This window comes from Dermacentor silvarum, chromosome 10, assembly GCF_013339745.2.
Source record: "Dermacentor silvarum isolate Dsil-2018 chromosome 10, BIME_Dsil_1.4, whole genome shotgun sequence".
In the NCBI taxonomy this organism is placed as follows: domain Eukaryota; kingdom Metazoa; phylum Arthropoda; class Arachnida; order Ixodida; family Ixodidae; genus Dermacentor; species Dermacentor silvarum.
In genome coordinates this window covers 102,783,577-102,805,075 of record NC_051163.1, presented here as the reverse complement: position 1 = coordinate 102,805,075, position 21,499 = coordinate 102,783,577, and the positions used below count along the sequence as shown (strand labels likewise).

The window sequence follows — 21,499 nt, the reverse complement described above, 5'->3', positions numbered from 1 at the left end:
ACTAGAGGCTAACAGCTTCACTGTAAAATGCTTCGTCGTGTCGAGACCCAGAGATGAAAACCCTAGGCTGATTATTGGAGCAGTAAAAATGGCAAGCCTAAATGAAAAGTGCGTGAGCATGCCTTCAATGGCTATGTCAAGAAAAGAACTGTCCTTTCTGGACGTGCTTCAGTGCGCGCACGGTACTTTTGCCTTCGCATGAGCGTGATTTGCATGTCATTAAATATGTGCACTTGTTAAAGGTAGCACTTGTCTGTGTCCACTCGTTCGTCCTCGTCATCAATGCACGTAAAACCATCCAATGTATGTCTTAGCAACAAGCCCGTATTGCCAACGATTGTCAACTGGCAACATGTGTATTGTGAGAATATGTGTCGGCACCTTGGTTTCGGCAGCGCGTCAAACAAACAAACAAGCAAGCAAAGAAGCACCGTGGGAGGAGTCCAAGCCCAAAACTACACCTTGCTATCGCTATGAATACTCACCCTTCGGGTGAAATAGCCTTTTTTTATTGCGATAGCAATTATATCGACAGTCCAAGTGATTTTTTTTTATTATTGAAGACGCCCCAAAGGAGGCGAGACGGCAAGCTACCTTCTTACCGACTTACGGCAGTGTCGTGGTAATAGGTAGATAACGCTTCGCTTTAATTTCCTTTTTGTGTTATACTGCACAGCTTCACTATGCTCCGTCTATACTTCAATGTATATACCCGGTCACTTGCCGCTAGCGCTCGACTAGGACGCGTAAAAAAAAAAAGAGTTTTTCCAAGCGTGAAAGAAGCCCGCGAATACACGCAAAACTGCCGCGCTACTGGCCGCTCGAGGCACCGTTGCGTGCATTCGCGGGCTGCTTTCATGCTCGGAAAAACAGTTCTATGTATAGCACGTATTGAGCAAGAGATAGCGGTATCCCGAGTTTTTCATGTTGCCCTACAATTTTCTCATTGACACTTTTCATATAATTATAATGTTTGAGAAGCTGATTAATTAATTAAGAAGAATTGTGTCATTAGGTGGAATGCAAAAAATAATCTGAGTATCTCCAAGCGACGGCAAGCAGCATTGCCTTGGATGTGTCCAGCTACGTGTTATTTGCATATTTCAAAATCTTGGTGCATGAAAGTTGGGATAACCTGTATATACGCTTTGGCTGCAGAGTTGGTGTGCGCCCCACGTCGAAGGCATTGCGAGACCCGCCTCACCTGCATTTTGGCCAAGGCCGAGCACAGCAGGGCATCTTGCGACCTCAGCGCCATCCTTCGAAGCTGCGAAGAACAAAAGAAAAATCAACACTTTGTAACATTTATGCCACTCGCATAGGTTAACTATAGTGCTTCAAAAGTTTAAATTCACTCATTACGAAAACCACAGGTACAGAAACACGACAAGTGGGGATCGAGACAGCCGTTTAGGATCGGGACGCGCAACGCAAACGGTGGAGATGCTATAAGGGCGACACGCTACTCCAAGTCCCGTTTACAGGGGAGGTATTCTGTAAGAGTCCACCTATAGTGGACATATCCATCTCGTCTGCTGCTGAAAGTTCCGATTGGCGGGGCTGGGGTTAGTTTTAGCACGCGCCACGCATCACAGCCAATCAGCACTTCAGCACACACGAAATGGACATATCTACTCACAGAATACCTCACAGAATACCTCCCCAGGAATGCGACGCTAGCGCATCGCATTTCGTAGCGCACCACCATCATATGTAGAGTTTCAACTTTCGTGCGACGAACTCCTAAACGAACTCGCGCCTGTTTATTTTTATTTTATTTATTTGTCTGTTTGTGTGTTTATTTATTTATTTATTTATTTATTTATTTATTTATTTATTTATTTATTTATTTATTTATTTATTTATTTATTTATTTATTTATTTATTTATTTATTTATTTATTTATTTATTTATGTTGGCAGCAAGTGCAACATTGCCGTGACTTCTCCGCAGTGTTAAAGTGTTACATGAATGAAGGGTGATGATTGGTGAAGGAAAACATTGCAGCTATTTATTTAGCAAACACCTCACAAAGCTCGCCCTATTCATCTCTACTCAGTCTCTGACAAAAGGGCTCACAGCTCTCAGCCGAGCGCTACGGGACCCCCGTTTGGATAAAGTGCTGTCCATGTGTTTACTTACGTCATAAATACATTATTTTTGTATTTTGAAAACGTGTAGAAAGGTCGGGGCGTTGTTAAAGGTGGGGGGGGGGGGGGGGTAACACCTGGGGGTGTATTCTGTAACAGTCCACCTAGTGGACATGTCCATTTCGTCTGCTACTGAAGTGATGATTGGTCGTGGCGCCTGGTTGCTCCGGACGTGCAGCGCAGCCCAGCCAATCAGAACTTTAACATCAGACGACACCATGGGAGGGGGGAGGGGTATTCTGTAACACTCCACCTAGTGGACATCTCCATTTCGGCTGCTGTTGAAGTTCTGCTGAAGTGCTGATTGGCTGTGGCGCCTGGTTGCTGCGGACGTGCAGCGCAGCCCAGCCAATCAGAACTTCAACAGCAGACGAAACAGACACGTCCACTAGGTGGACTCTTACAGAACACCTCCCCATCAGCGCGGGTGTCTGAAACGCCCTGTGAACGTGGCGAACGATATGGCGTCCAGACGAGAGAGCTCGATGCTAGCCCGGATGCTCACCCAGGGGAAGGCGACTAGCGCAGCGAGGATGACCAGGCAGGCGGCGGCCAGCGATGCCAGTCGCGTGACCAGCAGCAGCCGGGCGTCAACCAGCGCCCCGGCCTGTGACTCGGCCACGATGGGCAGCACCCACAGCGCCACGAAGCAGACGCCAGCTGCCACGAGGCGAGACAGAGCGGGCCTGTGAACAAGAAGTCCGCCAGAGAGCGCTTAGGGTCGGGGTTGGCAGATCAAATGCAAAGAATTAACGCAAAAAGAAAGAAAAGAAAGAAAGGAAGGAAGGAAGGAAGACAGAAATTGACGAATTTTTGAACAAAAATTAAGTGCCGATGCATTGAAGACAGACGCATGACGTACACATCCCCTTAATTCGCTAAATCTACTTCGCTCAGTCATCCCTCCTAATTCGCTTATACATCCCTCCTAAGTCGCTTATACATCCTCTTAATTCGCTTAGGCATCCTCTTAAATCGCTTAGTCATAAATCTGAATTCGTTTAGTCATACACTTAATTCGCTGTATCATCCATCTTAATTCTCTTTATCATCCATCTTTATCATCCATCTTGCTTGCTTACGGGGGTATGAGCCATTGATGATGATAGTTTTTGTACCTTTCGTGTCGTCGACTCGTTTTCGCGCAAGGACTTTGAAGGTCGACTGAACGACGAGGCATATAAGGCCTTTAAAAAACACCAGGCAAGAAATCAAGAAATTTAATTTGCACTGAACGAGAGTGATAACTAGGGGCTGGTTGGTTGAACGTCGACCTATTGAAGAACAGCACAGACAACAAAACTGCCAGAAGACGGCAACACCTGGGCGCTGATAAAAATGTGTACGGTAACTCAAATGGGCATGCCTCGATTTTCGAAGCGTTCTCCCCATGCCAAAAATAAATAAATAAATAAATAAATAAATAAATAAATAAATAAATAAATAAATAAATAAATAAATAAATAAATAAATAAATAAATAAATAAATAAATAAATAAACGTACAGGAGCAAACATTTTCAACAGGGTTAGATGGAAGCTATAAACCCAGCAACGCGACGCCATTAGCATACTTCTTTCGTGCCATAACCAACTAGGGTGTAGCTCTTTCAGAAACTTGGCGCGGGCGTCATGCATCAATTTCTCGCATCTTTCTCTCGTGGAAGCCATGGCTTTGAGACGATGTATTAGACTGCACTGCCTTCGGGATCGGCCTACATTCACCGTGGTTTAATCTTAAAAGCGAACACTACGTAGAAGCTGTGCGACATATCGCCCGGCCTTCAGGATCGGCCCAGGTCAAGCCATTTTTAGCGTTTGTTACCCGCAGTACGAATGTCATGGTCCTCTTAATTTACACCACGAGATACAGAAATAGGTATACGCACATTTGTATAACACTGCGTCGCAGATGACGTCACAATTCATGCTTCCCTCGCTCCCACCCATCCAAGACCTATGTAGAACCGTGCAATCGATATGCCATAAAACTAGTGTCGAACGGCCGGAGTATCCGCCGTCATACGATCTTCATAACCGTCGTCGTGCAGCGGTCCTCACACGCATGCTCGCGTCACACAAACACACACACAACTACTGGATTCACAAAAGCACGTTGGCCGACTTGGAAGCGTATTGCAGAACTTCGAACAAAGCTTAATATAGTCAGCTATAGCGGCACAAAATTGTTTTTAAAGCGCAGCTCTTAGATGCCTGTTCCTGGGGTGAGCGTCGGCGGTGACCGAGCGAACGAGGACAGCGAAGGATGAAAGAGCGAACGTGGAGCGCAGCGGTGGTTGAAAAACGCGAGGAGGAGCGGAGGAGGAGGGTATGGTGAAAGCGTGAGAAGAAACGCAGTAGTGCAGCGACGATGGCTACGAGATGGCGCCAGAGTAGCGCGCGTCGTCTGGAAGGTCTGCCTGCGGCGGCTGCCGTGAATGGCGCCCACGCGATCTCCCAATTTGCGAGGCAGTCGCGCCACACTTCGCTCCGTTTGCAACGTGCCGCATGAGGCAGATTGTCCGCGCCAGCCAATACATCGTGAAATGAAAACCCGCATAGAGCGGCGCTTAAAGGTCGCATTAGGAAGCATCGTAATCTGCGGTGAATTTTAATTTTTTTACTTTCTCACCACGGAGAATGAAAAGCCCAATGCCGAGACGTTTATCTGTGAACATTACATATATTAACCGTGCACTTTGCAGCGCATTATTGTGGTTGTAACAATAAAAGAGAAATGATGGTGGCAAATCTTTCGGTTTTGATTCCGATTTCTCATTTTAAATGTTGTTTAAAACCTTCTTTATGGCCACCTGGATTTAAAGCGTGCCTTTCACCGGGTTTGCACACTGATAGCAAACAAGCGCGGTGCGTAGATCCCGCGCTGGCTGATCCCGCTTGCAATATATCAAATCGATGCACGGCGCGAAAACAGCTGAAATTTCCAATGAAACCCCGCGTACCCTTCATCTCGACCAATCGCAGCTTTCTTTCGAATAATTTAAATCAGACGGAATAAACTTTATTGGCATGCGGCTTCGGTAAAATGTGCAATACAGAACGAAAGGTAGAAGAGGGGGTGCTCATGACGTGACATCTCGTGGACCCACAGTTACGGTAAGAGAGAAAACGGGGGAGGGGAATGTCGCTCGTGGACGCTAGTGAAGGCAGGGGGAGAGAGTGTCTCCGTTGGGCAGTGAAGATCGCCCCCTTGCAGGACATAAACGCGGAGTTTCAATTTATCTTCTTTCTCTTCAACTAAAGAACCAACTTGAAAAAGAAATTTCTGTAAGACGCACCCTAGACGGCGCTTTACAACTTTCACTGTGTAGCTAAAACTTCCAATGAGGGGCCATTCAGCGTGACAATGCGCAGATGACCAAAAATACAATAGACACAGGCGCTGCAGGATGCGGATACTCTTGCTATTACAGATGTAAAAGAAATACATGTTTAAACGACGTTCTGTGACGAAGGAACGAATTGTCGAAGAGAAAGAGAGAGAGAGAGAAAAGGTGAGTCCACCGCGCTAGGCATCAAAGAAAGGCGTGGTCTTCTTGGGCGCAATAGTGTTTCATGTGGTTTGTTGTTTAGACTGCACTACCTTAGAGATCGGTTCAGATCGTTAGACTGCACTATCTCCGGGATCGGCTCATGCTTTTCTTTTTTTCTTTCTTGATGAACAAGGCTACCCTTCCGGTTCCGGTTCTGGGCGCGCGCAGTTGCAACGAGCGCATCTGGGCTAAATTACAGCCATTTTGCGCTAATTCGGCAATATTACTGCTTCGTACATAGCTCTCGCGCTAACTTGGTTCGTCTGTCTTGCACCAAGCTTCATTTTGATGCCTTTTTTCATTATCCTACTTGCACTAGACGGCCTCAAATTGCATCATTATGACGAAAGCGGTCAGAAATGAAGTGGCAGCTAGACAGCCGAATCAATCTGAAGTCGCCAAAGAAGACCGTGTCACCTCTAGCCACCCCAATCTCGTCTTCGAATGGTTATAAACGGTATACCTGCACAGTGCGAGCCAGAAGAGGGCCAGCGCCAGGAACAGTCCCGCCGGAGATGACGCCTGGAGCAGGCGCCTCCAGGGTGGCACCGGAAGCAGCAGCAGCGCCGCAGCGCGCGACGCCGCCGAGGTGACAACGAGCGCCGTGACGGCAGTGGCCCACGCGGTGCCCAGCATGGGCTTCGCGCCGCCACCGCCGCACATGGTGCCGGCGCCCACGAGACCGGCCAGGGCGACGGCGCCGAACGCCAGGCCGAACGCATAGCCCGGCACCGGAACCGGATCACGGGGTTCCCAGAGGAAGCGAGTTTCCTCCCTCCACGGTGAAGACGACGTCGCCAGCGACGCGTTCCTGCGGTCGCCGCCACCGTTACGACGCTGCCCCTTGCGGAACTTGCGGCGCGGCGGCTTTCCAGCCCTCGTGACGTCGGTGGGTGGCTGCAGCGTCGTCGTCCTCCTCTCTGGGGCAGTCGCACCTCCCGTCACCGACCCTGTCGTCTCCGTCGTTAGCTGTTTGGGGCCCTCCGAGCTCCTAGGCGATTCCGTTACCGGAACCTCACCGAGCTGAGCCGAAGATCTCCGGATTTCACTCGCGTTCCCACCGGAGAGACCCAAGCTGGAATCATTCCTCACTGCGGGACGGTTCGAACTGGACGGTGGAGCTGCGCTGACTACTTCGTGAGCGGTGGGGGTGACGCTCGTCGAAAAGAAATCCTTCGCCTGTTGAATCAGGCTCGTCGTGGTCGCGACGTACGTTGTCGTTTCCAGGGACCCCGACGTACCGTCCTCGACGGTCGAAGCACAACCGGCGAAAGCGCAGCTGGCGTTCGCGGCCGTTAACGGCGGCTCCCTTGTGGGAGGAGTCCGAGTACTGCTCGCGAGAGACGCGGGTGGAGGCTCGCCGCTGACGCTGAACTTGGCCTGCAGGAGTAGCAGGAGCATTAAGCGAGCGAAACTTGAACACACAGGGCGTCTTGCTTTTCTCGTCGTCGCATCTTTGAAAGCCCACGCCGGAGGCGCAGACGGGCCCTCGGAGGTGATACAGCTGTGTAAGGAGAGAAGAGAAAGCAAGTATGATTAAGAACTTTTCAGTTTAGACAGTGCTGGTGGCTACGAGGGCTAGTACTTACGAGTTCATCACGCAGAACAGGTCCTCATTGCCCGGGAATCGAAGCCTGTTGGAAAGCAAACGAACATGAACGTCAGGGTTTTTTGACACCACAAGTTTTGCAAGTTGTGTGTAGAAAAATCTAACTTCCATTGAAGGCAAAAAGTTTTCTAATGAAACGAAAAGAGAGGCTGCATTGCAACAACAAACGACACCCTGTGCAACAACCAACGACACACTACCAAGGATAGCTGAATACTGCACTTTAAACACAAAGCAGTTTTGATTACTGTCAGATGTAGATTATTTTCTTAACGCTGTGACTTTCCATCGCCTTTATTCGCAGCACGGTCGCTTGGGTTTTACATTTCAGACTCTCAGCGCTACGCGTATGTTTTTCGAAAAGGCTTAGAATGTCTACACCCTTCCTGCTATTAAAAATTATCTCTCTCTAGAATGAGCCGCAAAGGCCACGCATATCATTCACACGCCATTTCTGTGGCTGAACCGGTAGTTGTACAGTCGCGCTATCTGTTAAGGGAACCCGGCAAATGATATTGTTGCGTAGTCGCTTGTGCCGAGATGCAACAACGTTATTAAGCGCTGAAGACGATGACCTGACGCCGGCATAAGCCTTACGCTCGAACTGATATCAGCCCTTGTTGCAGTCGAACAGCGGTCCGCGTTCTCTCTGTAAATACGTCTCGAAAATGCTTATACCCTTGACACGATGATGCGATCGCGGCATCATACATTGGCACGGATGAAACGAATGACGGACAACACGACTCTGAAAACAAATACAAGAGGGCGCAACGCTCTAGTGCTTCAGAGCGAGCACTTCACTTCGAAGCAGTGAAGCTTTCCTTCTTATCCCTCGCTTCGCTGCCGACAAATCTGAAGCGCTCTCCTGTAGAGCTGTCTCCGCGGCAATAACGCTGCTATTGAGGAGAAACCAACTTGCTGATATTGGTCACCGTGAGCGACGATCGACCGTGTTAAGAGTAACATTGGTCATCGTAGAGGTTGATATATAAAACTCTAAAGGGATAACCGACTGATAAATTGATAGAAATGGGTAATAACATTAAAGTGGGCTTCAGGGATTAAAGCTCGAATGCAAAACGGAAACCTGAGCCCTTGTCTTACAGGAAAGCGACACTCTCGATATGTATTAACAGAGCCGCAGTGTTACGTAGGGTGTCTCAATGCGCCACTCCTCCTCCGCTCCGTGCAGGGTTGAGACACTATTTAAAGGTGTCTACGCCGACAATATCCACTCTAGACCGATTATCCCGGCGCGCTTCACCATGTTCGGGCACAGTTCGGGCCAGCAGCTTGCATGCTTGTGTGCGCTTGCTGCATGCGTCGGCTGACTGTTTTGTGCTGTATTCTCAGGCACGGTGATCCGCACTGCACATATTAGTTCGGGAGAGGCCTAGCGGATGTTCACATTTTTTTAGAGAGAGATAGAGAAAAGCTTTTAATTTTAATATCGGCCCAGATAAAATGAGGCAAGTGGCACCCTGCGAAGTGATGGTGTGTATGCAATGCGAGCTACGTAACTTTAGTTTATTTGACGTTTATTTTAGCCCGGCGTGCTGCTCCAAACAATGTTCGAAGCATGCAAACATTCCATGTGTTTTCATTCGTACGCACACGCTAGTGCGTGCTAGTGCGTGCATATGTTTCTGTTTGTACGCGTGCGGGTGTTTGTACAGAGCTGAGCGATTGAAACGCGATTATCGGAGCGTGTGGCTGCCTGTCACTTCTTGCGCCACTCGCTGGTGGGCGCTGCGGACACCGACCTGATGAGAACGCAAAGGGATTCACCCAGTGAGACCAGTAACTAACGTACAGCTTCCAAAAGCGCTTGGATTTAAAGGGGACGGAAGCATCAACCGGTCAGCTGTCGATATAAGCAAGAGACGTTTAGAGTATTGGGGGAGAAACAGCGGGGAAGAGATTGACACGACCGGATCCGATACAGACATAGGTAGCGGTGCAAGGTAGATAGAAACGTTTTGAGGAATAAAAAAATATTAAAGAGATGCATACAAAAATGCTAGAATAAAAAGCATGTGTAGCATATATACCTGATTAATTCAAGCAGGTTAGGTGACTATTTCTCACCGCCCCATTTCGAAGGGGAGCCAATACATCATCACCATCATTTTTGTATTGCATGACGGCGATGCTGTTTTGTGATGCATTGTGAATGCATTGGCCCCTCAGCGATCACCCACCGTCACCGGCATCGCAAAAGTGCTGGCCGCCGTGAAGTCAGAGTATCGCGTTTCAATCGCTGCGCACTGTACACGCGTTTGCGTGTTTGTTGTGTTTGCGTTTGTGTGAATGCGCGTGAATGCATGTGTGTATTTTTGTGCGTGCACGAGTACGCTTAGATACATGTGTAACCAACTGAAAAAAATTAAATTATGAGGTTTTACGTGCCAAAACCAGTTCTGATTATGAGGCACGCCGTAGTGAGGGACTCCGGAAATTTGGACCACCTGGGGTTCTTTAACGTGCACCTAACTGAGCGTGTGCTTTTATGTAGGTGCGTGTTTCTGTTCGCCTGCCTGCCCACGCTTGCGAACATTCAAGTTCGCATCCAAGAATGTATAGTTGCCTGTTTTTCTTATTTGCCGGCTCACTTCGAGAAGTGTAGCAGATTTAGCTCAGCATCAGGAAGCCGCACAAGGAAAGAGTTACACGTGCTACGCCATAGCATTAGCAATCAAGGCCTATGAAACAAGGGCGCAGTTCCCTCACTGCTGATGTTTGGCAAGAACACAAATAGCGTCCAATTAATTAATTAATTATGAGCTTTTACGTGCCAAAACCACAATCTGATTATGAGGCACGCCGTAGTGGGGACTCCGGAATAATTTGGACCACCCGGGGTTCTTTAACGTGCACCTAAATCTAAGTACACGGGTGTTTTCGCATTTCGCCCCATCGAAATGCGGCCGCCGTGGCCGCGATTCGATCCCGCGACCTTTGTGCTTAGCCGCCCATCATCATAGCCACTAAGCAACCACGGCTGGTCGATAACGTCCAATGACGAGCAGTAACGTCCATGTTCTACGAAGGTGCGCAACATTACACGTACAACAGCTTGAAACGAACCAACCTCCTGTTCAGGCGTGTGAACTACATTCTGATCAAGTTTCCCGCGCAGAATTGAGCGAATTAAGAGCTGGCAGGTGCCACAAATAGTACGCGCAGCTCCAAGACATCCAAGGCAACGCAAGTGTAATTATTTAAGGGCTATTGATGCTCACAAAAGCAAAGGTTCACCAAAATTAGTTTGCAAGAAAAGAAATTCAGTGTGCCGAATGAAGCATGTCTACATTTGCGTTTTTTTTTTTGCGTTTGTTCTAGCACATGTCGTTTCCGAATTGCATGCAGCAGGTTAACAGCTGCATTTTTCGATGGACAATGCTGTGCGTATCACCATTGGGACATGCATTTAGTAAATAGAGGAAATGTGACCATTGATACGCAGGATAATCAAATGAGCAACTGAGAAATATGAAAATGCGTTACCCAACGAAATTTCTACTCCAGACAATGTTAAAGGTACATCTAAGCTCTAATAACACTGCATTGATCAATTTGATAAAGGGAAAACTTTGCACTGAAGCTTAGATGTGATCTTCACTCCCAGTATACCATCTACACAAGCATTGGTTTTGGCGAAGTGAACGAGACGTTGTAGAAACATTTTTTGATAATATGGTGAAATACCACGTTCAAGAAACGTACCTTCGAATCGTTATACGTTAGGGTAAGCATGTCGCGTTTTCATGCGGTAGCTACTCAAGCAAGTTGCGTAGTGCATTTAACCACCTCTGTTTTCAAAAAACTCGTCTCAAAGCTACGCGCCAGGCGTGGGTAATGCATCATATTGCAAGCGAGTACATATATATATACATGGGCTAGTTTCTGGTCACATCAGAGGTTTTTTTTTCTATTCTTGGCCTCCTCAAACTGCGCAATATAATGTTCATTTCCACTACGTCATACACGAAGGTCGGGGCCCAGAGTAAAATCTGTCGCAATGACAGCTTCACAAAGCACGGCGTAGCCTGCATGACAGACAGAGCGGACCTCATATCAGACATCTCTACAATTAGCGACACGAAAATGCTAATCACTAGAGTAATTAGCATCAATTACACAAAAAATAACGAGAAAAACTCCCTTGTCACTCAACTTGTGCGCGTTGCGAGTGCGTGAATTTTTTTCCCTGTCTTCGCCCATTTCCTTGGTTCATTCACTTTCTATATTTAAAATTGTATATTTCGAATTCAACAAGAGTGCCCGTCATAACTACAGCATCTTTAAGTTTCCCTTCTAATTTCGATCTTGACAAACGTAGATAAGTGTGTGCGTGTGTGTGCGTGCGTGTGTGTGTTTGCCTGTGCGCGTGCGCGTTTGACTACGAAAGTGGTCATCAATTTCATTTCGCAAGGTAAATAAATAAATAAATAAATAAATAAATAAATAAATAAATAAATAAATAAATAAATAAATAAATAAATAAATAAATAAATAAATGAATGAATAAATGAATGAATAAATAAATAAATAAATAAATAAATAAATAAATAAATAAATAAATAAATAAATAAATAAAGCCTCTAGAATAAAAACGCTGCAAAAGACGTACACGAAGCCCCGTGTGTGACGCGCATATACTAGAGATGTAGTCTCGCGCAAGGAATAATACCCTGCCGGTGAACGACAATTATAGTTCCACATGGTCATGAGGCCGATTTGCGCAGTTCGCCTTCCACGATTCGCTATTCACGGTAAACCGAATCATCCTCACGTTAAGCGAATATTCCCCCGTTGCATCCTTTCTGAACGTAGTGCGCGCTGCTGTACACAGACCACCAACCGGTCCTGCGGCTTTCCCGCCAAGCGTGTAGGCGCGAAGGAGAAGCCCGCGTCAGCCGTATCGATTAGCTTCGCTAATGAAGACTCCTGTTGCCGCTGGGCGACCGCAACGCCGCGAAAACAGCGCCCCTGAGACGGCATTGGTGGGCGGCCGAGGACTGTACCGTGTTATTTTGTGTGTGCGCGTATGTAGGACGGTGACTCGCGCTTTCTGCTCCAGCACCCAGGCAGTCCGATTCTGCAATGCCTCCGTGACTCACGCGCATTCCGAAAGACCAACGCCGCCTCGGAACAGCAATACAGGGAGTTCGCGTGGATAAATGATGTCATTTGCATACACTAGTTGTAATAAGAGCAAGCAGGAACCACGCGCGAACAGCTAGAAGCGCAGTGGCGTCCAGGTTGTCGTGACTGGGCGCACATTTCGACGTGGTCGATGCAGAACTCATGCACGCGATTGCTATACGCTCTAGCACGCTTGTCTTGGAGACTTCAAAAACAAAAGAACAACGAACGAACGAACGAACAAACAAACAAACAAACAAACAAACAACAAACAAACAACAACAACAAACCGAGCAAAATCAAACTAAAGGAACAACCATGCTAAAAAAAAAATGAAACGTTGATTTTCGAGGTGCAAGGAAGTCCAGCCCAGAAACTTAACCATGTATTCAAAATTTGCGCCGTAACCGTATTCTTAACTGTGGAAGTTACTCGCTTCACTGTTATGATTGTGCAGCTTAAATTCCTGGCGCTTACGGGCCTATTTGAGAGACTAAGAACTTCACAGGTTGCGGCTGTATGCAGTGTGCGTGGTTTATTTTGTTTGGGTTATAGTGTCTCATTCTCTCGCCCTACGCTCTCTTTCTCTTCGTATCTCCGCAGCGCCTTTTGCAGCGTGCCGAGCAGCCAACAAGGTCAACCTCTGGTTAAACTCAATATGCCGCATTTCATCATAGATTGCATTTAATTGTACTTTTTTGTAGCCGTGTTTGCTTCGCGGGCCACCGTGTACCACGTAGTTGCTTAAAAAGAAATGCAAGCACACCATCCTCCCCCCACCCCCGCTGTAACGCTATTGGAGCAAATGCGGGTTATTGTAATGAACTGTAATAAATAAACAAATCTCTCTTTCTTTCTGTACATGCTTTCTTTCTCTGTAATCATTGTGGAGTTCTGGGTCTACAACGAAATACAATGCTAGGGGTTCTTTACGATTTTAGCGCTTCATGGACCCGCAGCTTTGACAGGGATGCCTCAAACTCATTAATTTTGAAGATAATCCATAAAAGGCTCGGCAGCTCCACAATAAAGCCAGTCTGAGTGCCGGCAGAATGCAAAGCGTGTCTGCTGGTTCTGAAACCCTAAGAACGCTAGCAATAATGCGACGGAGGCTACGATTGGGAAGGCATCATAGATTCAGAATGGTCTGAGCTGGTTACCAATCTGTATTCTTTTACACTAAGACGCAATGCTTCTAGCTACGAAGACACAATAAAGTTAAACACCACCATGAAAGCCCCTGAAAGGGCAGTTACACACAGGGACAAGAAGAAACTAGTCAGAGATGACTTAGCAGACTAATAGGTAAGTCGCTAGACCAGTAGAAAATGATGCACAGGGAGAAAATATAAGCGTACCGAGTCACATTAGAGGTGTCTGTATTGAACCATAATGGCGAGCGTATGGATAAAAGACGGACGGACCGACAGACAGACAGCTAGATTGCTATATATATATATATATATATATATATATATATATATATATATATATAGCTAGATAGATAGCAAGATAGATAGATAGATAGATAGATAGATAGATAGATAGATAGATAGATAGATAGATAGATAGATAGATAGATAGATAGATAGATAGATAGATAGATAGATAGATAGATCGTACACGCCCAACGAAGGGCCCCGATCGAGTAATCCTTAATCAAAAGGAATCCACGAAGTGGTTTTCACATATCCTCGCACACAGTCGGCAAATACTACGCGGTGCGGTCGGCTTGCGTAGGCGTGACGGCGAAGAGAGCGGTACCTCGGAGGCTTTACACTGCCGAGTCTCCCGGTCGCCCCCGGCAGGGCTCGCACGCGCGCGAATGCCCCCGTACCATCAGCTCGACGGCATACATAAGGTGCGTGAATATTTCATCCGCAAACGCCTGCATCGCGCACCTCTTCGCGCGGTCTGCCGAGCGTAACAGATCCGAGAAAGCGAGCGAGCGAGCCGGGGAGGAGAAATCCCTGAGATTATGGTCGGGGCCAATTTTTGCGGGGGCGAGGCTCCTTTCTCCTTCCGGTCTTGAATTATTGAGAGACACGTCCTCTTCCTTACCTCCTTAAAGTTTAAGGTCTTTGCGAATGGACATTCGGGCACTGGCTCTGCTGGAGATCAACGCTGGCGTTCTCGCTCGCGTGCTATAGGAAGCCGGGAACGCCTCACGGGGAGCAACTCGATTCCGTATCTTTTCTTTCTTTGGTGATTCTCCTTTCAAACGTCGGAGAGCGCGTTTACGAATATAAGACTGCATTATCCGCAGACCCGGACAGAGGCCGAGATGTTAAATGTATGATTTTGTGAGACGAGGCTGAAAAAAAAAATGAAAGAACAACACTTGCGAGGCTTAGCCCATGTTTCTATTCTTCGAGCCTGCTATATATAGAACGCAACTTTTCGTGCACTGCTTTAAAGTACATACCCTTGTCTCGCTTCTCCATCGTACTACGAGTGGTCTTATGACAATGGTTCTGAATCATGCGTCCGGCACTCGAAGATGGTTTTCTTTTTTTTTCTTTCATGTTTTTTTTTTTCAGGCTCGTCTTGTTTCAAGCAACCGAGTTGAACGCCATTTTCGGGGCTAAAAAAAAAAAAAAACGCGGATTACTTAACACTTTATGAACCCGTAGCGACACCTACACACAACGCATTGGCTTACGTTAGTTGGAGTTGTGCGTCAATGTATAGCTAAACAACTGAAATTGTATTCGCATACTAAAGACCTTTGTGCGTGTGCAAAACTAGAATGTCAAAGGAGCTGGGTGTAAGAGGACATCATCACAATTGCTTACTACTCTGTCATAATCATCCGGGCATAACATAATCACATGCTTCACAAGGCCGGTCCTTATTAATTATTAAATAAATAAATTTATTTATTTATTTATTTATTTATTTATTTCTTTATTTCTTTATTTCTTTATTTATTTATTTATTTCTTATTTATTTATTTCTTTATTTATTTATTTATTTATTTATTTATTTATTTATTTGTATTACCCTCAAGGCCAGGGGGCATTGCAGAGGGGAGTGGTATGAGCAGTTTCAAAAGGTTACAAGAACGCAGTATGTTACAATAAAAAGAAGGAATAATCTTTGCTGATATTATACAATGTTAGCTAAGGTACAAATGAAATGAACATAACGTCAGGTTAGGAAAACTAGACAGTAATCTTATTTCGTGAGTACGCTGGATGTTAACGCTTTACGACTATATGCGACAGGGCTGGCCACAAATTTTAATCGCGACCCTACATCAGCAAGTCTCCTGTCTCTCCGCCCAAGCCCAGTGCCCCTTCGCCCCCTTTCCATCAACATATAAAATGCATTGACTCAATTCGTATCGTTAACCGGCGCATCACACTCCACAGCTCCGCAATATTTGCAATGATGTCAGTTATAGAACCGGTGAATTCTCTTCCGACAGGCGCTGTGCTGTGCCGAATGCAAACCAGCACGAAGCGTTTCAGCTCACGCACTAGCGACCTGGCTCGGCCGCCGTATGGTATACCTACTACGTGACTCGCATTGTGAGCACGCCTGCGCCAGGCGTTATCCTACGCAAGCAACGGTCCGACGACCGTAGGAAATAAAAAATAAATAAGTACTCCCTTTTCGAAACCTATAGTTCCAATGCATTTTACATCCAACATCTCCGTGAAAGCGATTCTCCCCAGAGGCGGGCATCGCAATTTTATCTCGGTATTTCGACGACAATCGTCACAATAGCCCCTGATACGGGGTCAACGACGGCGTCGACACGGGGCGGCGCGAGTTATTCTACCGTCCGGATGTATTCTACTGTCCGGAAGCTCGCTCTAGCCTTCTCTTGCAGTTAAATTTAAACTATCGGAAAGAGTACTTGTCTCCCGTTGCTTTTGCCACTGGTCACTCGAGCAGCGTCCTCATTGGCACAGCCAGGTCTGGGCTCGTTCTTCTACGAATGATGCCTCGCTGTTTGCGTTTTGGCCCGAATCGCGTTGTCATAAACCAGTGCGCTTGATTTCCAGTCCCGCCCACCGCGTACGCCCGGGCAGTAACATTGGTCGGCGTACAACAATCGGCGGCTAATTTAAGCAAGTGAACAACGTCTAATGAGCGGCTAACTTGATGCACAAACCTGCGCGAGTTGGAAATGCATGACGGCACGATTTTTACTTTTTCAAAAAGAAAGGATAACCAAAAATGTGGGTGTTATTTAAAGAAATTATTTTGTTGAACATTTTGCACAAAGAAGGTTACAAAATGTTGCCCCGGAGGTTGAATAAAAGGCATACACGCACGACGAGGATCAGCCTCCGTACAATCCCAATCCCTTTCACACCACAGACAATAATTTATTATGGTGGACGCGACGAAACCGCAGTATCATTACTAAGCACGCCGCAGTGGGTGCTCCGGATTAAGTTTTGACCACCTGTAGTTCTTTAACGTGCACCTAAATCTAAGCATACGCGCGGTTTTCGTTCGATCGCGGTTGAACCGGTGACCTCGAGCTCAGCTGCGTAACGCGATACCCCTAAGCTACCGCGCCGTGTACATCACCATTACAGCTCGGAAAGAGGCAGCAGTAAATAATCAAGCCAGAGACACGCTACTACATGTAAATGCGTCCAAGTTAATGCCGATTCAATAGAAGTAAGGCAAACCGCGGCTATCTCCTTTTTTTTTTCTTGCGACGATCTCCCTATTCACCATTGAAACAACCGTACGAAGGAAATGCGATATAGAAAACTGCAAAAGTACTGCGCGTAACCCTCCGAGTGTGGACACAGGCACCTGAGTGACCGTAACTTGTTGACGTTGACAGCTCTCAGAGACATGCTCTCAGCGGAATCGCAGATGCACTATATCGTGCCAGGCTTTTTTTTTTTTTTTTCAAGCTGTAAGTGCATACAGTGACAGAGCAGAATGGACAGTGCATTTCCTGCCTGTATTTAACCAATAGAAGCCTTTCGGCCACTGTCCGCGGTCGTTGCTTGGGAATGGCGTCTCTAACCTAAAACCCAGCTAATTGGACGAGAGACGGGGCGAGGGTGCGGGATTTCGCGTGAGGGAGTTTTATTTATTACCTAGTAGGCGAAGAAACGGTCACGAGGCCAACGAATCAGCTTACATATTCATCTGAATAGTGACCCGATAGATGTGCCAGTTAGCCGGCTGCATTCTCTAAGGAGAATTGCGCAAGAAACAACAAACGGTACCTAAGTATTTCCATTGCAACAAACAACCGCCTTCGTTTTCGTCTCTTCCCTTGCCTGCGTTACGTCGCGCTCTATGAGTTTACCTACAAACGTAGGTTTGAGAGCGAAATAGTGAAAATAAAAATGAACTGCAGTATGCACTATGAATGGATGAATGTGAGAAGATGAGAGATTTCGGAAGAGGCACGTCGAAAGAACCGATGCCCGGCACACGTGACTACGAAATGGAGCACGTAACGATAGTGAATTGCAAGCAGAGGTTAGGCGCCCTTGTAGATTCCCACGCAAATGAACTTGCCAGTAACGTGGCGATCATCGCTGGCAGCCTTACTACGTCTGGAACAAACTGCCGCCTACTTGATTGTAGAAGAATGTTACACAAGTTATCCCACTTTGGCGCCTTCGGGAAGCAAACTTGTCAGTTGAAGAAATTTTTGTTCTGGCCCGAGGATCCAATCCGACTGTGACATTCCGCCAAACTACCTAGTCAATGGCAATTCTTCGGTACATTGAACTTCCCCCACAGAGTATACTTACGTATGACTTACATAAGTCAGTCAACATCATTGTACAGACAGCTGGAGATTACGCTCCATAACGTCGGCCATGAACACAATCGCGAGCTTCATCCCGTGCATCTTGTGTCAGGTAATCAACGGGCCTTGGGATAGTCACAACGTATCGTCTCGGGCGGCGAGACATTGGGCGGCGACCGTTCAATAAACACCGCCGCATCTGAACCTGAGGGCAACAGAATCCTAACTTCACGTCTCCCTTTTGCCGCATGCCTGGATAGCATCATAAGCATGCAAGTTAAGGAAATCGCCCTCCCCCCTCCTCCCGCCCCCCGACTCACACACACAAACACGCAAAAGGCTAACGCAAGCGCTTGTGTGTCTCGTCCGCTTTTGGCCAACAACAGGTTCTCCCTTCGCGCCGCAAACGTCATGCCATCATTTCCTGCGCCTGTGCATCGACGCGAATCCTCGGTGGTCTTGCTGGAAACAAAGCGAAACCACGCGTTCAGCAAAGCGTCCCGCTAGACCAGTGGTGCTTGAAAGCAGGCGAACGTGAGCCACCGACGACCGGCGCATTTACCGCAAAGGCCTCGAGCCAGTAGTTAACCATCAACGGAACGGAGCGGCCAGGCGCAGACGTCGCTGACGTTAGCCGCTTTCTCGCAGATTCCGAAGTAATCAATTCCTACCGATCACGTCGGCTGGCAACCGCGTCATCCAAGTCGCAAATTTCGCAATCTTGCCTCCGCCCGCATTGCCGAAAAGTGTAGAGCGAATAAAAAAAAAACGAAGCCGGCCATACTATTTTCTTTTATAGTGCTTTGCTTTTTCGCTATATCGACTTGGCCTTCATGGCAACCTTCGCAACAGGCTCGCCGTCTGATGAACGCGACGCCGGCAGAGATTCTGACACTAGGTCACGCCTCTTTCTTTCGTTTATTTTCTCGACTACCAACGAAGCCCCGTATTGACGCGAACACGGGTGATCGCTGCCCGGTGGGAAGCAATGAAGGCAGCGTTTGCACGAAACTATATCTTTTAATGCGTAACTGATGTTAGTGCGCAGCGAAGTAGTCGGGAAAACTTTGGCTCGTGCCTGTTCCCTTCATTCCCTATTCATGCTACCGCCTCTATTTAAATGGGACACAACTAGAAAACGCAGTAATAAGTTTGCAGTGTCTGCACCTTCAATTTTCCTCTCCCGCTTATATTGCGCCGGTAACGTGAATCAAGAATCTACTAACAAACCAGCCGGTTAAACAGCATTACTTACCGTTCACGCCTCTAACCCTCTACCGCATCGGCGAATGAACAGGAGTGTGACCCACCGAGAGTCGCCTCAGACACTCTTCCCATCGACTGAACCTTTCTTTTCGCGCTACCTGCGCATACCTTAACGACGAGCAACACTGCTGCTCAGCGAAGGGTCAGAACAGAAAGCAACGAGTAGAAAAACACGTTACGAGAAGCAAGAGCCGATTCAGCTCCGGAGTCGCGACAGCTTTCGCGTTCAGTTCTCAGCCGACTCTCGCGTCGGGCTCGTGCTGTAGCTACACACGACCAAACGGGGGGGGGGAGGACATCCGTGATTGCAGCGCATTAGTTATCGCGAGCGATCCGGAACACGAGCACGCGCTTGTGCGCAGCATCGACCGGCCGTCGTCGAATCGCTCACCTGCGCCGTCTTCGGCAGCGAGGACGGTGGCGGCGTCGGTGGCGTCGTAGGCAGGGCTACAGCCAGCCCAGATCCCTCACTGCTGCTGCGTGCTTCGCGCGGTGCGGCATCCGCTCTTCGATTGGGCACCACGCGCCGAGAAGGAGCGGGACGGCGGCGCCGACGTCGCGAGCGCCGCGTCTCGAGCGCTGTAGCACCGAAACGGGAGCCCGAGCGCCGAGCGGCGGGCCCGGGGTCGCTGGCGGGCAGTGCGATTGCGAAAACGGAGGGAAACGTGGGCCTGCCCATCCACTTGCAGAGAATCCTTGCAGAGTGGTCCCGCCTCGCTCGTGCGACAGGGCCAAGGGACTTAACAAAGAACGAATGAAAGAAGTAAAGAAAGAAATAAAGCAAGAAAGCAAGAAAGCAAGCAAGTAAGCAAGCAAGCAAGCAAGCAAGCAAGAAAGCAAGCAAGAAAGAAAGAAAGAAAGAAAGAAAGAAAGAAAGAAAGAAAGGAAGAAAGGAGATCCCTAGCATTGTGGGAATCGATGTTATACAAAGCATTTTGCTGGTAGCTCGCTGCCCAGCATATTGCTTGGGATTACGCAAAGCGTTCCCAGGTGGCCCTACGCGTTTGTGCAAGACGGACAGCAATGTGTGACACGAGCGTGTGTGAGTCACGACAGCAGCAAGACAAGGGTAAGGATGACGGTGTGACGCCAACAACATGATCGCTATTCTGACCGTTCGACGCGTGGTCACGTCATGTCGATAGTTGGGTTCTACATAGGTACCGGACAGGTGTGTGCAAGCGAGAGATGCACAGATTGGGGCGCTATGAGTGACTAAGTGTTATACAGTCGTACTTACTTATGGCGTTGTTATGTGGTGCATGTTAAAGCGACAATGGCATTTGTACTCCGTCGATGAAACGTTAAAACCCGTTCGACCGGGGCCGACATGAAGTCGGTAGAACGTCGCAGAGTTTGTACGTGGCGTGGCGTTATCTGATATGCGGAGAGTATTGGTGAATGTAGGCCGATCTCGGTGACGGGGCTGCACTTTACCAACGCATCATCGCACGTGCGCTTGCTGTCCTGAGCAGAGAACACGAGAAAACATCTCAAAGGATGAGTCGGTTTTGGCACGGGAGGAGTATGCGCGTGATCCCGTGATCGTGGCCTAGTCAATAAAGAAAAAAAGATCGTGGTACAGTGGATAGAGGACTGGACTACTGTGCGCCAAGGCAGATGTTCGATTCCACTCTCGGTCATGAATACTAATGCGTTAGCATTCATAGGATATATTTCACGCACGTTCCGAGGGTTATCTATCTATCTATCTATCTATCTATCTATCTATCTATCTATCTATCTATCTATCTATCTATCTATCTATCTATCTATCTATCGATGTAAATTTGGTTCTATGTATGCTTGCCTCTAACTACTTTCCCGCCTACCTGGGTCACTGGGTAGCCCGTGGTCGAATGGTTAACGCATCGGGCTGCTGTGCTGAGGTTGCAGTGTTCGAAACCAACCATCGAACCAACTTGTGTCAACTGAGTATGTGACAATGTGTACATACGTGCCGCTCTTCAACGAACCTCGTTCACGCCGACATCATGGTTCACTGTAGACTTGCATGGGACTGGAGT

General features: G+C 47.6%; 1 protein-coding gene across 1 annotated transcript in view; it reads right to left on the bottom strand.

Annotated features, from left to right (window-relative positions):
* LOC119466393 (uncharacterized) overlaps positions 1 to 19,970 on the bottom strand; it is a 32,863-nt gene extending 12,893 nt beyond the window's left edge. The window contains exons 1-5 of the mRNA XM_037726904.2: positions 19,864 to 19,970; positions 7,293 to 7,337; positions 6,167 to 7,207; positions 2,656 to 2,836; positions 1,205 to 1,267 (exon numbers count right to left, since the gene is read on the bottom strand). Of these exons, the coding sequence (XP_037582832.2) occupies positions 1,205 to 1,267; positions 2,656 to 2,836; positions 6,167 to 7,207; positions 7,293 to 7,300 (1,293 nt within the window). The 5' untranslated portion in view covers positions 7,301 to 7,337; positions 19,864 to 19,970. The remainder of the gene's footprint in view (positions 1 to 1,204; positions 1,268 to 2,655; positions 2,837 to 6,166; positions 7,208 to 7,292; positions 7,338 to 19,863) is intronic.
* Between the last annotated feature and the right edge of the window lie 1,529 nt (positions 19,971 to 21,499).